Source organism: Panthera tigris, chromosome B2 (genome assembly GCF_018350195.1).
Source record: "Panthera tigris isolate Pti1 chromosome B2, P.tigris_Pti1_mat1.1, whole genome shotgun sequence".
NCBI lineage: Eukaryota > Metazoa > Chordata > Mammalia > Carnivora > Felidae > Panthera > Panthera tigris.
In genome coordinates this window covers 110,263,454-110,278,897 of record NC_056664.1, presented here as the reverse complement: position 1 = coordinate 110,278,897, position 15,444 = coordinate 110,263,454, and the positions used below count along the sequence as shown (strand labels likewise).

The window sequence follows — 15,444 nt, the reverse complement described above, 5'->3', positions numbered from 1 at the left end:
TGCTGGATAAAGGATTCTCGGCTGCATATTTTTTCTGTTTAGCACACTGTAGATATCGTGCCAAGCCTTTCTGGCCTGCCAAGTTTCAAAGGAGAGATCAGTCACGAGTCTTATAGGTCTCCCTTTATATGTGAGGGCACGTTTATCCCTTGCTGCTTTCAGAATTTTCTCTTTATCCTTGTATTTTGCCAGTTTCACTATGATATGTCGTGCAGAAGATCGATTCAAGTTACGTCTGAAGGGAGTTCTCTGTGCCTCTTGGATTTCAATGCCTTTTTCCTTCCCCAGTTCAGGGAAGTTCTCAGCTATTATTTCTTCAAGTACCCCTTCAGCACCCTTCCCTCTCTCTTCCTCCTCTGGGATACCAATTATGCGTATATTATTTTTTTTTAGTGTATCACTTAGTTCTCTAATTTTCCCCTCATACTCCTGGATTTTTTTATCTCTCTTTCTTTCAGCTTCCTCTTTCTCCATAACTTTATCTTCTAGTTCACCTATTCTCTCCTCTGCCTCTTCAAGCCGAGCCATCGTGGATTCCATTTTGTTTTGCAATTCGTTTAAAGCGTTTTTCAACTCCTCGTGACTGTTCCTTAGTCCCTCGATCTTTGTGGCAAGAGATTCTCTGCTGTCCTGTATACTGTTTTCAAGCCCAGCGATTAATTTTATGACTATTATTCTAAATTCACTTTCTGTTATATTATTTAAATCCTTTTTGATCAGTTCATTAGCTGTTGTTATTTCCTGGAGATTCTTCTGAGGGGAATTCTTCCGTTTGGTCATTTTGGAGAGTCCCTGGAGTGGTGAGGACCTGCAGGGCACTTCCCCTGTGCTGTGGTGTATAACTGGAGTTAGTGGGCGGGGCCGCAGTCCGACCCGATGTCTGCCCCCAGCCCACCGCTGGGGCCACAGTCAGACTGGTGTGTGCCTTCTCTTCCCCTCTCCTAGGGGCGGGATTCACTGTGGGGTGGCGTGTCCCGTCTGGGCTACTTGCACACTGCCAGACTTGTGTTGCTGGGGATCTGGCGTATTAGCTGGGGTGGGTAGGCAAGGTGCACGGGGGCTGGAGGGGCAGGCTTAGCTCGCTTCTCCTTAGGTGATCCACTTCAGGAGGGGCCCTGTGGCAGCGGGAGGGAGTCAGATCCGCTGCCGGAGGTTTGGCTCCGCAGAAGCACAGAGTTGGGTGTTTGCGCGGAGCGAGCAAGTTCCCTGGCAGGAACTGGTTCCCTTTGGGATTTTGGCTGGGGGATGGGCGGGGGAGATGGCGCTGGCGCCTTTGTTCCCCGCCAAGCTGAGCTCTGCCGTCCGGGGGCTCAGCAGCTCTCCCTCCCTTTGTCCTCCAGCCTTCCCGCTTTCCGCGCAGAGCTGTTAACTTATGACCTCCCAGACGCTAAGTCGCGCTTGCTGTCGGAACACAGTCTGTCCGGCCCCTCCGCTTTTGCCAGCCCGACTCGGGGGCTCTGCTTGGCCGGCGAGCCGCCCCTCCGCCCCGGCTCCCTCCCGCCAGTCCGTGGAGCGCGCACCGCCTCGCCGCCCTTCCTACCCTCTTCCGTGGGCCTCTGGTCTGCGCTTGACTCCGGAGACTCCCTTCTGCTAATCCTCTGGCGGTTTTCTGGGTTCTTTAGGCAGGTGTAGGTGGAATCTAAGTGATCGGCAGGATGCGCTGTGAGCCCCGCGTCCTCCTACGCCGCCATCTTCCGGAACCCCCCTCTAGCCTTTTTTTCTAAGCCAAGATTATTTCACTTAGCGATCTCTAGAGGAACTTCCAGTCATAATATTGTTTATTTCTCATCTGTAAAAAATATCTCTTATGCTTGAGATATTTCCTCTTTGCTCCAAATGTTGAAGCATAGACTTATTTTTCTGATTGCAAGTACAATCTGTACAAAAGTATATGCAAGGAAGTCAGATTCAGATTCTAAAATGATAATGTTTAAAAATGTTATATAGGGGCGCCTGGGTGGCTCAGTTGGTAGGGCGTCCGACTTCCGCTCAGGTCATGATCTCACAGTCGGTGAGTTCAAGCACCCGTTGGGCTCTGTGCTGACAGCCCAGAGCCTGGAGCCTGCCTCGGATTCTGTGTCTCCCTCTCTCTCTGCTCCTCCCCTGCTCATACTTGTCTCTCTCTGTATCAAAAATAAATAAAAACATTAAAAAAATAAAATAAAAACGTTATATAAATCTATTAAAAAGAATTATCTTATTTTAAGTATTTATTCTGTTTATATTTCAAAATATACACCTAAATAATACTTAAAAATCAAAAAATACATCTCTGGAGCAAAGCATGCTATTGGATATTTAATTTATGGACATGAAGATTCTCTAAATGTGATTTAACCAAAGGTATCAGTAACAATGGCACACAAGATGTAGAAATTATGCCTTTGAAACACACACACACAAAAGAAACTATAAAAAATGAAACAGAAGATATTGTCTCTGGAGACAGGAGAATGTGGAGAACATAACTGTGGGTGGTTTCAGTTTTGGACTATTTCCAAACAAAATTGCAATGACTTTCTATGTATTGTTAGTTTAGTATGTATAATATTCTTTTATGAACAAAACTTGATTAATTACATTGACATGATACCAGAAAGAATGTTTGCATTTAGCATCTTTAAAGACTCTTCATCATTGGAAGGCTATAAATTTAAATTCATTAGTAGGATACTGTAGATCCCTTCATCACCAATTCTCAGTGTGACTTTCAAGCTTTTTCTCACTGCTTTTGCCTGACTTTGTATATCCAGAGATCCAGCCACATGAACTTTCACCCTCCATGGTTTGCTTATGTTGGAGATAGCTTTCCAATTCTTTGATGACAAACCCTTTATCCAGTTTCAGAATCCACTGCAAATGGCAGTGCTTCTGTGATATCTTTTCTCATTCCATCAGCTAGAGTTTGTTAATCCATATGCTATGGGCCCAGTGCCCTGTGTATGTGTCTGTATCATCCATATTGATGCATTCTGGCATTAAATGAACTCAGTGCAATCATTTGTGCTTTCCCAGCTCCCAACATAAAAGAGGCACTGAATAAATGTCTACTAAATAGATTGAGTTAATCTTTATAAAATACAAAAAATGTATCCTCCTTTTAAGTGAAGTCCCAAGTGAAGGAATCTAAATAGACAAAGGTCCTTGTTTGGGTAGGGGGATCGCTTTGTCACATTGATAAGCACTGTATGAAATAGAATTTCTAGTTTGTTGAAATGGCATTAGCTTTTGTTTTACCTCAATTAAATCCCCTTTGGGAGTCTTGAACCTCAATTTTCTTTTCCATGTGTATATATATCTCTAAGTTTAAAGTAATGTTAGATTAGAGATTTCTTAAAAAATATATAGCATGGAAATCTAAAGTATAAGCAAATAAAATAAAACAGCAAATAAAAAAAATTTATACCATGACTAAGCGGGATTTATTCCAGTATGCAAAGCTAGTTCAACATTTGAAAAACCAATTAATATAATTCATCACATCAACAAGCTAAAGAAGAAACACATGATCCTATCAATAGGTACAGAAAATCACTTGACAAAATCTAGCACCCATTCATGATTAAAAAAAAACAAAAACTCTCAGCAAGCTAGAAATACAACAGAACTTACTTAACTTGATAAAGAATATCTACAGAAAACCCACAGCTAACATCAGGGTTAACTATGAGCAGCTAAAGGCTTTCCCACCAAGATGAGAAAAATGGCAAGGATATCACGTCTAACCACATCTATTCAACATTGTACTAAAAATACTAGTTAATTAAATAAGCCAAGAAAAGGAATAAAACTCTACCACCTGGGAAGGAGGAAATAAAACTGTCTTTGTTAACATATGATGTGATTATCTGTATAAAAAAATTCCAAGGAATCAAGAAAAGCTTCCTGGAACTAATCAGTAATTATAGCAAGGTTTCAGGATACAAGGTTAATATACAAAAGTAGATTGCTCTTTTATATGCCAGCAATGAAAAATTGGAGTGAACAAAATTAATAATGCAACACCATTTACCTTAGCAACAACAAAGGAAACATTTAGATATAGATCTAATAGGATACTTGTAAGATTTACATGAGGAGAACTACAAAACTCAAATGAAAAAATAAAAGAATGAAATAATTGAGAGTTATTTCATGTTAATGTGTAGGCAAACTCAAAATTGATAAGATGTCAGTTCTTCCCAAACTGATCTATAGACTCAATACAATCATATAAAAATCACAGTGGATATTGACAAACTGATATTTATGGCTATCAACAAACTGATTTTACAGTTTATATAGAGAAAGAAAAGACCCAAAGTAGCTAAGACAATAGAATTAAAAAGTTGGAGAAATGACACTACCACTTCAACTGTAGCTATAATGCTATAATAAACAACACAGAAATATTGCTATTATTGCTGAAATAATAGACAAATAGATCAGTGGAACAGAAGAGAGCAATAGACCCACAAAAATACAGTCAACTGATCTTTGACAAAAAAAAGCAAAAGCAGTTCAATGGAGAGAGTATAGCCTTCTCAACAAGTGGTGCTAGAACAATCAGACATCCACAAGCAGAAGAAGAAGGAGAAGGAGAAGGAGAAGGAGAAGGAGAAGGAGAAGGAGATGGAGAAGGGGAAGAAGGAGAAGGAGCGGAAGGAGAAGGGGAAGGGGAGGGGAGGGGGGAGGAGAAAAGGAAGCAGAACAAGTAGCTAGACACAGATTCTACAACCTTCTCAAAAAATCATCTCAAAGTGCATCATAGACCTAAATGTAAAACTATGAAACTCCTAGAAGATAACATAAGAAAATCTAGGTGGTTTTGGGTTTTGGCAATGACTTCTTAGGTACAACATTAAAGGCAATATCCATGAATGAAAAATTCATAAGTTGGACTTCATCAAAATTAAAAACTTCTGTTCTTCAGAAGATTCTGTCAAGAAAAAAAGAAAATTTGAAGACAAGACACAGAATGGGAGGAAATATTTGTAAACCACACATCTGATAAAGGACTATTATCTAAAATACACTGAGAACCCTTAAAACTCAACAATAGGAAAATAAACAACTCTTTTTAAAAATTGGCAAACGATCTGAACAGCTACTTTACCAAAGAAGATATACAGATAACAAAAAGCATATGAAAAGATGTTTGATGTCACACATTAGGAAATTAGAAATTAAAACAATGAGATGCCACTACATACTTATTGGAATGGCTGAAATTCAAAACACTAAAAACATCAAATGTTGAGGAGTATGTGAAGCAACAGGAACTCTTATTCATTGTTAGAGGGAATACAGAATAGTACACCCACTTTGGATATCAGTTTGGTGGTTTCTTATAAAACTAAATGTAATCTTACTATATGATCCAGCAATCATGCTTTTTATTGTATGCCCAAATGACTTAAGAACTTATGTTCATGCAGAACATACAAACAAATATTTATACCAGCTTTATTCATAGTTGGTAAAATTTGAAACCAACAGATATATTGTTCCATGGTGTATAGAAAATTAACCTCTGATACATCCATACAATATTTTTTACAGTGCTAAAAATGCATGAGCTATCAAGTCACAGACGTAGAAGAACCTAAATTCTACTTCTAGGTGAAAAAAGCCAATCTTAAAAGTCTTCTTATTGTATAACTCCAACTACATGATATTCTAGAAAAGGTAAAATTATGGAGATAGTAGAAAGTTCATTGGTTGTCAGAGGTTTCAGAAGAGAGAGGGATGAGTCAGTGGAGCATAGTGATTTTTAGGACAGTGAAACTATTCTTTATCATACTATAATGGTAGATTTATGTCACTATAACTTGTCAAAATCAATAGAATGACCAAAACGAATAGTGAATATTAATGTTAATTATGGACTTTGGTTGATAATGATGTATCATTATTGGTTTATTGAATTATAACAAGTGTATCATGCTAATGAGAGATATTGATAATAGGGGAGGCTGTGTGTGTGAAGGGTGGGGGTATGTCCGAGCCCTGTGTACTTCTCATTCAATTTTGCTGCAAACATTAATCTGCTCTAAAAATCATTGAAGTTCATCAATTTTTAAAAAGCATATAAATCTCAATAAATTAGTCCATTAGATGAATTTCAAAGTATTATATTTTGAGATTCTATACCATGAATAATGGGAGGATTCATACAAAACCCTGCTTACTTTTTATTATATTAATAATTTAAAAAAAAAAATTTTTAACGTTTATTTATTTTTGAGACAGAGAGAGACGGAGCATGAACAGGGGAGGGGCAGAGAGAGAGGGGGACACAGAATCCAAGGCAGGCTCCAGGCTCTGAGCCATCAGCCCCGAGCCCGACGCGGGGCTCAAACTCACGGACTGCGAGATCGCGACCTGAGCTGAAGTCAGACACTCAACCGACTGAGCCACCCAGGCGCCCCTATTATATTAATAATTTTTAAGTTAACATTTTTCTTATATTCAATTATATTTCTTCAAAATTTCTGTGTGTCATCTCATAAAATAAATTTCATGTTTGAATGCTTAAACTATAATGAGACTAATTTCTAAGAACTCACATAAATGTGTTTATAGAAGAGGAGTTCTAATTATGAAAAGAAGTTCAAAAGAAAATACAGACTATGGATAGTGAATATTATTGTAGTTAAAATAGAATATATTATATTTAAAAATGAATAGATCATTAGAGATTATTTTAAACATTGAAATAAGTGTATAAACTTACGTGTTTCAGATTATTAACATTGGAAATTCACCATCTAAAATTTCTTGATAACAAAAAGTAAAGTGTTAGGTTTAAACTTCCAGGAAAAAAAATGCTAGGTAAATATTAGGTTGAAATATACACTTTTTTTGCCCAGGAAAACTGTCAAATATCAACAATTTCATTTGACTTTGATACCTTAGCCAGGTTGGGATTGCAAAATTGGGCAATAACTAACCACAGAAGGTGGTTATAATGATTATTGGGCTTAAATATAAATGTTAAAGGGTAATTTTCCTAATAAAATGTAGTCAGCACAAAATTTGGAAAATTTATTAATTTATTCAATAAATAGTTACTGAATTCTTAGTGTGTGCCAGATGGCTTCTGATGGGTAGTTATGGAGAACATTGATATGACGTTATGATGCAAACATGCTCACTGATCATTCTGAGGAGGCATCTGAGATGCTATCTACTTTATAATCCACTATTCTCTCAGTGCATAGTATTTAGCTCTAACTTTGTAGTTTGATAGTCTGGGTTCAAGTTTCCCACTACTGCTTAGTAGCTGTGATCTTGGGCAAGTTTTTACCTCTCTTAGCTTCGGTTGTCAATCTATGAAATGTAGATAGTACCTAACTCACTGAAATGAGTGAGAAATTAAAGAGGTTTGTTTCAGTCAGCTTGAGGTTCCTATAACAAAAACACCACAGACTGAGCGGCATACACAGAAATTTATCACAGTTCTGGAGGCTGGGGAGTTCAAGATCATATTCCAGTCAATTGGGTTCCTGGTGAGAGTCCTCTTCCTGGTTTGCAGATAGATGCCCTCATTCCAGATTTGGTAGAGAGAGAGGGAGAGAAGGAGAGACAGAGACACAGATGAGCTCTCTTTTGCCTCTTTTACAGGGGCACTATCTCATTCATAAAAGGCTCTGATCTCATGACCTAATCACTTTTCAAAGCCCCACCTGCAAATACCATTATTTTGGGTTTTAGGTTTCAACATATGAATTTTGGAGGGACACAAACATTCAGTTCATAACAAAATCATATGTAAAATGCTTAACAATATAAAATAACATTGTATCATTGTATGTGAGTGCAGGAATGACCAAGACTTAGCTTTGCCTGCCCCCAAGCGAATTACAGTCCTATAATGATATTTTTTCTTGAAACAAATGTGAGAACTTTGACATCTTGGCCAAACATTATTAGATGAGAAAAATTTTATGGCTAATAAAGTTTTCTTTGAAAAACAAAATCTTTTGTAGTAGATTTAGGGCTCAGTAGCTAATTCTGTGCCTAGGAGGTCCTAGTTTATCTTGGGTCCCAAATATTTAAAGAAGTGATATTTATTTTTTTTTAATCACTGAATATTGCTGATATTTCTGCAAGAGCTGGGCAGAGATGAACCAAAATGACTAAAATGCACCCCACTGAAGTAATTCCCAAAATTCTGATCAGTATTCAGATTAGTAGCGTGTAATGAGGGCCGGAATATAAAGGTATGTGCAGAGTCTACTTTTCGTAGCCAAACTACACAGCGTAAAATCATCATAATTATAAAGTTCAATCAGAATTTAAAGGAAAGAGGTATTTAGATGATTTTAGGAGAGTCCCTCAACTAGGATAATTTGAAAACTTAAACTATGGTAGGGAAGAGCTGGCCAAAAGCAAGAATACTGAATCCACTGGACAAGACTTTCTCCCCCATGGGGACTGCAAGATGTGTATTAAACAAGTTCTACATCTGTTAGTTGTTTTGAATGTTATGCTGTGCTCCGTGTCAGTCTTAATATACTAACACAGCCCAGTTTGCCTAGATCTCTACAGTGCTTGAGTAATGCAAGAAAGCTCTTTGAATGTGTATTTATAGTATTATATGGTTGGTTCTTTCTGAGCTCACTAACCTTCCAACTCTGTACTGATTATATAGCTAAACTTTCAAAGAACAGTTTAATTTGCCTTATTTACATCATTTCAGGAATACCTCACCATAGTCTCCAAGTGCTGACAACATTGTCCAGATGTCATTCAAACAAATTTTATATTATGCTTTTTAATTAGGCTGTCCAATTAGAGGTAAATGATAATGTTGGTTACAAAATTATATTCTTTTTTAAAAAAATGTGAAGGCTAAGAAATAAATAATAACAAATAGATTAAAAAAGATACCAACATATAAATATAATTGAATTGGAAATATTTTTAATTAAGGATACTTAAACAGATATTTAGAGAAAAACATTCTAAAATATTACAATTATGTTTGTCAAGTTCTTTAGCCCACAGAATAGGGAATGATTCAATATATCATTAGCACCAAGAGAAAGTTCAAGACAGCCTCTGATCATGTCATACTTAATTACAAAGTTAATGGACAGTGTTCCCAGTAAAATTAAACTCTGACAACATCTTTTAAGGAGCACTAAAACTTATTATCAAATAAATATCAATACACTACATTTTTCCCCATGGGAATTATAATCATAGTATTTTAAACCATTTAGAGAACTTGAGAATGCTTTTCTCTGTATTGATTCATAAAATTTATATTTTGGAGTTTGTAAAATGTATTAAATTCTATAAAACGCCTTTTCTAAAATATCTCTGATTGTCAAAAATTATGTCCAAATGAACATAAAACAATGACAGATGCATGTAGATCATTCACATATTAACTATTTTAAAAATTCATGCAATTAATCACAATTAAATCACTTTAGGAACAATATTGTATCACTTTAGGAAGGAATAGAAACGTTATGAAACAACTTTAATACTTTTGATGCTATATGATGTATATTAATAGTCATATCCAGGAAATTATCAGGTATCATTAAACTTATAAATGGAGTTCTCTAAGGGTGCCTGGGTGGCTCAGTCAGTTAAGTGTCTGACTTCAGCTCAGGTCATGAACTCGCAGTTTGTGAGTTCGAGCCCCACGTCGGGCTCTGTGCTAACAGTCAGGGCCTGGAGCCTGCTTTGGATTCTGTGTCTCCCTCTCTCTCTGCCCTCCCATGCTCGCACTGTGTATGTGTCTCTGTCTCTCAAAAGTAAATAAACATTAAAAAATTTTTAAACACATTGCTTGGGGTTCAAAATATTTGTTTGTGCTAGGGAAAACCTCTAGTGCTGATTTCCTTTGCTACAATATTATCCATTATTTCAGTCTTCTGTTTTGCCTGTTTTGTAGACATTTAAAAAAAAATTCTAGAAAGAAACACTGTTGTTATAAATACATTTTATCTTCCACAAGACCATGTTAGAAGAAAAAGCAAATGGTATATTATTTTTGTGTATTTTGATCAGATATATTTAGGCCCTTAAATCAAAAAAAAAATTCCTGAACTTACTGAAATCGAATATGTTTCTCTTAAAACAATTTTTACCCAGTAAGTTTTTGAAACTTGACTTGCACTGCTATTTTGAACACAGTTTGTGTGAGTTTTAAACATCTTGCAATAGCTAAGCAAAATTTATAAAATTAAGTTTATTACCACCAATATGTGAATAATATTTCAATATTGGCAATTTATATAAGATCAGATTTGAAACATACAAGTAAAAAATTATAACCCATTGGTCTCTTTTTCAATTTGCCTGTATTATTAAGAAAATAATTTTTAACTTTCTGGTTTATTTTGCCTTTGTATACTTAGTTTATTCACTAAGTAGGGTCAGTATGTATAAATAAAGTAAATAAGATTTGTTGGGGCATTCAAAATTCATTTTACTGATTGTATTATTTGTTTCCATTTATAAATGAGACTGCAGGTTGCTTTGCTTCTGCAACAGTTGCAAATTATCTGTGGTTCACCTGTATTTCCAAGTATTTGCTAGACATTTGCTTTTTTGGGTGTCTTGTAGCTACATGAAACAAAATATATTCAAAACAAACATGATATCTTTCTCCAAAGTCTTCTATTTCTTACATTTTACATTTCAATTGATATCAGATTATCCTTCCGTAAACATGTACAACTCCAGAAGCCATGCTCAGCATTTTTTCATCTGTTTTATATCCTACATCCAGTTATATTGCTAAATTGACATTTCCTAACCAGTGAGACTCTACTCAATTTAGGAGCCTTATACTCAAATGGCATCTTCTCATGAAAGCCATCTCAATTATAAAGTAGAGTTAATTAATCATTTCTCTGTTGTTTATGGAGTTTCACTGTTTATGGAGCTTCGCTGGAGAACTTATCACACGCTGCAATATTTTGCTATTTATTAGCTGGTGGTTTCAAGTGCTGTTTCTGTGTACAGACCACTCCAAAACTTAGGGAGTATAAAACTATAGCTAGTTTTACTGTGCTCATGATATAGAGGGTCAGAATTTTAGGAGGGATCAAGTAGCCAGTTTTTATTTGGGTATCTCATGTGCCTGTAATCAAACATAGTCTTAGAGCTATTGACTGGGCTGTGTATATGTAGCTTTTCCAACATGGTGGTGTTAGTTGGATTACTGACATGGCAACTCGCTTCCTCAGGGTTACTGTCCCTAGAGAAGCAGATGGAAAGTGCATGATCTTTCATGATTAACCCAGGAAATCACATAGCATAATTTCCATTACATTCTGTTGGTTACAGGTGACTCAGCAAATGGACAGATGACCAGCTCACGCCACCCCATTCTTTCTGCTGTCCTTCTAAAATGTGTCTTTCTCTCCATTTCATCTATATCTCTCTAAACCTTTTCCATTTTCAAGGTCTCCCTCAGTATCACCTGCCTTCCAAAGCCTTTCCTGATCTTATCATTCAGCTATAAGAGCCAGTACCTTTGTGGTTGAGTACAGAAAAATATCAGTTATATCTCAGGTCTCCTGTCATGAGCCACATGACCTTGGAAAAGTTATTTAATCCTTCCATGTGAAAAACAGAAATAGTAACAGGATCTACCTACCATACAGGGTTGTTATGAACATTGAATGAGCAAACAGTAGAGAGCATTCCCTATGATATATAGTATAGACAATGTTAGCTACCATTGTTATATCTTCTTTCCTCAAAGCCTATAGCATTTTATTTGTATCTTTTATGTGTCTATCATAATCTTTCAATTATGATAATAATTTGTGGGCTTATTTTGTATCTTTTGCATATTTTGCATGTGTTTTAGAGGCCACTTGTGCCAGTTGATATGTCTGTCTTGAATATCAACTCAGAGCCCCTCTGAGTCTTTAAGCCTCAGTAAAAAAAAAAAACAAAAAAAAAACAAAAAACAACATGAAAAACTTGCAGTTTTTTTTCCTCTCTGTGATTCCTTGTAAACTTTTCTCCCTATGATTCCTCTTGCAGAAATTAAAAAAGAAAAATCCGGGAAGACTTCCTCAGTTTTGAAGGATAAAGGTAATAGAGTCAATTTGATGTAACACTAGTATTTGATATAATACTAGAAATTTATTAGCAAAACTATCTGAAAGAGTCCATAGTACATTAGAGTCATCTCCTTTGCAGATATGTGAGCCCAAACTTCACAGGTCACATTCATATATTTGAAAACTATGTCCCTCAAAAACTTTCTTCTAGTTCATTGTCACTTGAAAAGTGCTCTGATTACAATTTCTAAAAGAAAGAAAAAAGAACGAGGATTTTTCCTTAAAGAATGAGAAGAGGGGGAAAAAGTTAGAAGGAAAGTAAAAGTTATGGAAAGAACTTGCCCTATGTGCTTTGATTCTCTCTTTTCTATGCATTCATAAAATATATATTTAGTGCAGAATCTATGCAAACACTTGCTAATCACTGGAGAACAAAGACGGCAAAGCCGGTAATAGGGAGGAAGACTCTGGAATTAGAGTTCTGAATTGTTCTTTTCAAAGACTCTTAGTCAAGTTCTGTATGCTTGAGTCTTGTCTGGCTCTATGTTACTATGAAAGAGCATGACATTCTTATTTAAATTTTGCAATTTCAATCTCTGGAATGGACTGACTTTCCTTTATGTCCATCTAAATCCCAGGTCTCTTTCCAAGCATAAAACATCAAGCCTTCTCTATCTATTTTAACTTTCACTGAATTCTCTCTTCTGAATTCGTATACTTACATGTTTATAATCTAATATACACATATATATGTGTGTGTGTATTTTATTAATTATTTGAAATACCACCTATTTAAGCATCAAGAGTTAATGTTATTCGCATTAATTTATGTGGATAGATAAGTACCACATTTAATAATTACTTTTTGTGCATCTAGTATGCGATAATCAGAACATGTACTCACCAGACATAGGGAGTACAAGAAAGTCATGGTCTTTGCTTTCATGGAATTCATAGTATTAATTACATAATTAATTAAAGCTATAAGAATTATAGAGGAGATATACAGGGTGCTATAAGAGACTGCCACGGGGGATTCTAGTCAAGTGTGGGGCATCTGAGGAGGCTTTCCTGAAGTTATATTAAATTCAAGTAGGAGGATGAGGAATTAGCCAGGCAAATGTGTAAGAATCGTTTGAGCGAAGCAGGGCATCTGCTCTTTGATATCTACTTTATACATTTTGCTTTAGCAAGTTGTGCTTTAGATCTTAATCATTTATAAACAAGGAAGCTGAGGCAGAGATAATGCAAGATACTCAGTATAAATCGTAGGTAAGAGGTGAAGACAAGAATCAAAGTTCAGTCTTTCAGACACTAAAGTCCATCTCTTCATTTTAACACAGATAACTGCTCCTTAAATAAGGTTCTTATATTTTTATTCTTCAAAGCAATTTTTCTTTGAGTGTAGAGTCATTACCTAAGTTTGAAAAATCTATTTGACTCAGAAACATTGGCTCTGCGGTATGTAAATATAGTCTTAGTCCTTTAGCTATTGGGGGGAGGGGCTCCCCTTAATTCCCACAGAAGAGTTTAGTCTATTTTTTCTCCAGTGATTATCTGTACTTTGAGAGAGATTCCTCATTCTCCTTTCTCATTTTATCTGACTATTAATGAGATTATTTTCCTTGATTGTGTGAGAACTGAAGTGTCATTGAAACATACTACCAGGAAAATCCAAACATATATATGGAGATATATAGGGATATCTATATCTAGATGATGAATCGATAGATAGATAGATACATACACACACATATATAAATATATATGTATATGATTTGCAAACCATAATTTGCACAAAGTAAACCTTCCCTCCTTCCAATGTAGTGTGAGATACATTTATTTGGGTTCACAATTATGCCACAGGAATATTTGGGCCTTATATTATTTGTTCACAAGAAAAGCAGTTCAAAAGAAAGACTGGAGCTTACCTCTAAAACTACCTTTGAGGCACTGATGATTACCAAAGATTTAAACTACTACTTAAAAGACTTCACTTGTGCCAAAGCTTAAGCTAGTTGGAAATGGCAGTTGTAAAAATCTGTCCCGGAAAATATTATCTGGGGGGTTTAAATCCACACTGACCACTTCACTAAGCAGACTCCTGTAATTTCTATTTTTGTTGTTATTGTTATTAATGTACAATTTCAGACAATTTCCTAGTGAATACTTTGTCTTTAACATTAAATCCTGTATTTTGCAAGATGTCTCCACCGTCACTAGAAAATTATGTATATAAAGGTTCACTGCATATGATTAGTGATTTAGAACTGTTTCAAATGCACCTGTCTTATTATTCAATTGTGTTAATGCCATCAAATGTCTTTGTTATGTATAAGTTAGATACTATTTTAGAAGAATTTTATTACCACCTTTCCTTTGTTTTCTGAGTATAATTTATCATTACAAAAAAATTCAAAGAATAAAGTGCAGCATTACTTGTAATATTTCAGGGACATTAAACACTTCTGCCATATTACTGTATTTGAAGAGGCTCTTTGAAGCCTGCTGCTGAACTGTGGCAGAATCAGAATGCAGCAATTCCACTTGCTAAAAAATCCACTTATTGCATTGGAGTCACTGTATTTTGTGAGTTATTTCTATTAAGCTGCTAAAAGTTTGCCTACATTTGCCAGTCTCATCAATTCCACTTGCATGTACACATTAGAATACATACTGAAACAGTGCTACAACTCATAAACCTCGGGTTATCACCCAGAAATCCTTTGAGGCCCCATTTATTGGGAATGTGATGGCCATGAGCAAATTAAGGATTTAGGGAAACATGATTAGACTGTGCCTTTATTTGAGAAGATAGAGGTGTAGGGAAGAAAAAAGAGCAGGAGAAAGACACATCTTGCTGGCTTTTGCTGCTGGTTCAGCTACTGATTTCCCTCGGTTAGTGGACTCACCTAAGTCCTCTCAACACACCTGCAAGAGCAGAAGCCTGTGTGGCCTTGAACATCAAGAAACCAGACAATCCTGTTAGACATGCCTATTATTGGTTATATTCTCTATCTTACTGTCACTTGTAACAGCTAGTCTGATTTATATGATGATGGAAGAATCACCCATGGTCTGAGGCACTGCAGACTGAACCCAAACAAGGCAACAAAGAGATTAATTAATTTCTCTTCTACTGAGACCGCAATAGTAGCACTCTTAGGTTACTCTGGTATTGGAGTAATATGATGGATGTTAGAGGTATTTTCTAATTTTGTGACCCAGGCCTGTGTATGTTTGGATCTAATGCCAGAGAATTCTCAGTGGAGCTTGTCTTTCCTTATATTCTGATGCTTGGGACCATGCACATGATGATCCCCCAATTTCTATTTGTCATAAACATGCTTTCTCTTGGCCATTCCCACCTGTACAAACAAAAGATAGAGCTAAGGATGAGGTAAGTTGTCTGAGGACCTTG

General features: G+C 36.1%; 1 protein-coding gene and 1 long non-coding RNA gene across 6 annotated transcripts in view; one reads left to right on the top strand and one right to left on the bottom strand.

Annotated features, from left to right (window-relative positions):
• Positions 1–15,444, top strand: part of TRDN (triadin) — a 391,552-nt gene that overhangs the window by 281,050 nt on the left and 95,058 nt on the right. The window contains exon 23 of the mRNA XM_042987108.1: positions 12,004–12,054. Coding sequence (XP_042843042.1) covers positions 12,004–12,054 — 51 coding nt within the window. The remainder of the gene's footprint in view (positions 1–12,003; positions 12,055–15,444) is intronic.
• Positions 7,353–15,444, bottom strand: part of LOC122238730 — a 67,941-nt gene continuing 59,849 nt past the window's right edge. For 3 of the 5 annotated variants that reach the window (XR_006217848.1, XR_006217849.1, XR_006217852.1), the window contains one exon: positions 12,148–12,270. This is a non-coding gene — a long non-coding RNA (uncharacterized LOC122238730). Of the gene's footprint in view, positions 7,526–12,147; positions 12,271–15,444 lie in introns of those variants that run through there. The other 2 variants (XR_006217850.1, XR_006217853.1) reach the window with 2 other exon arrangements.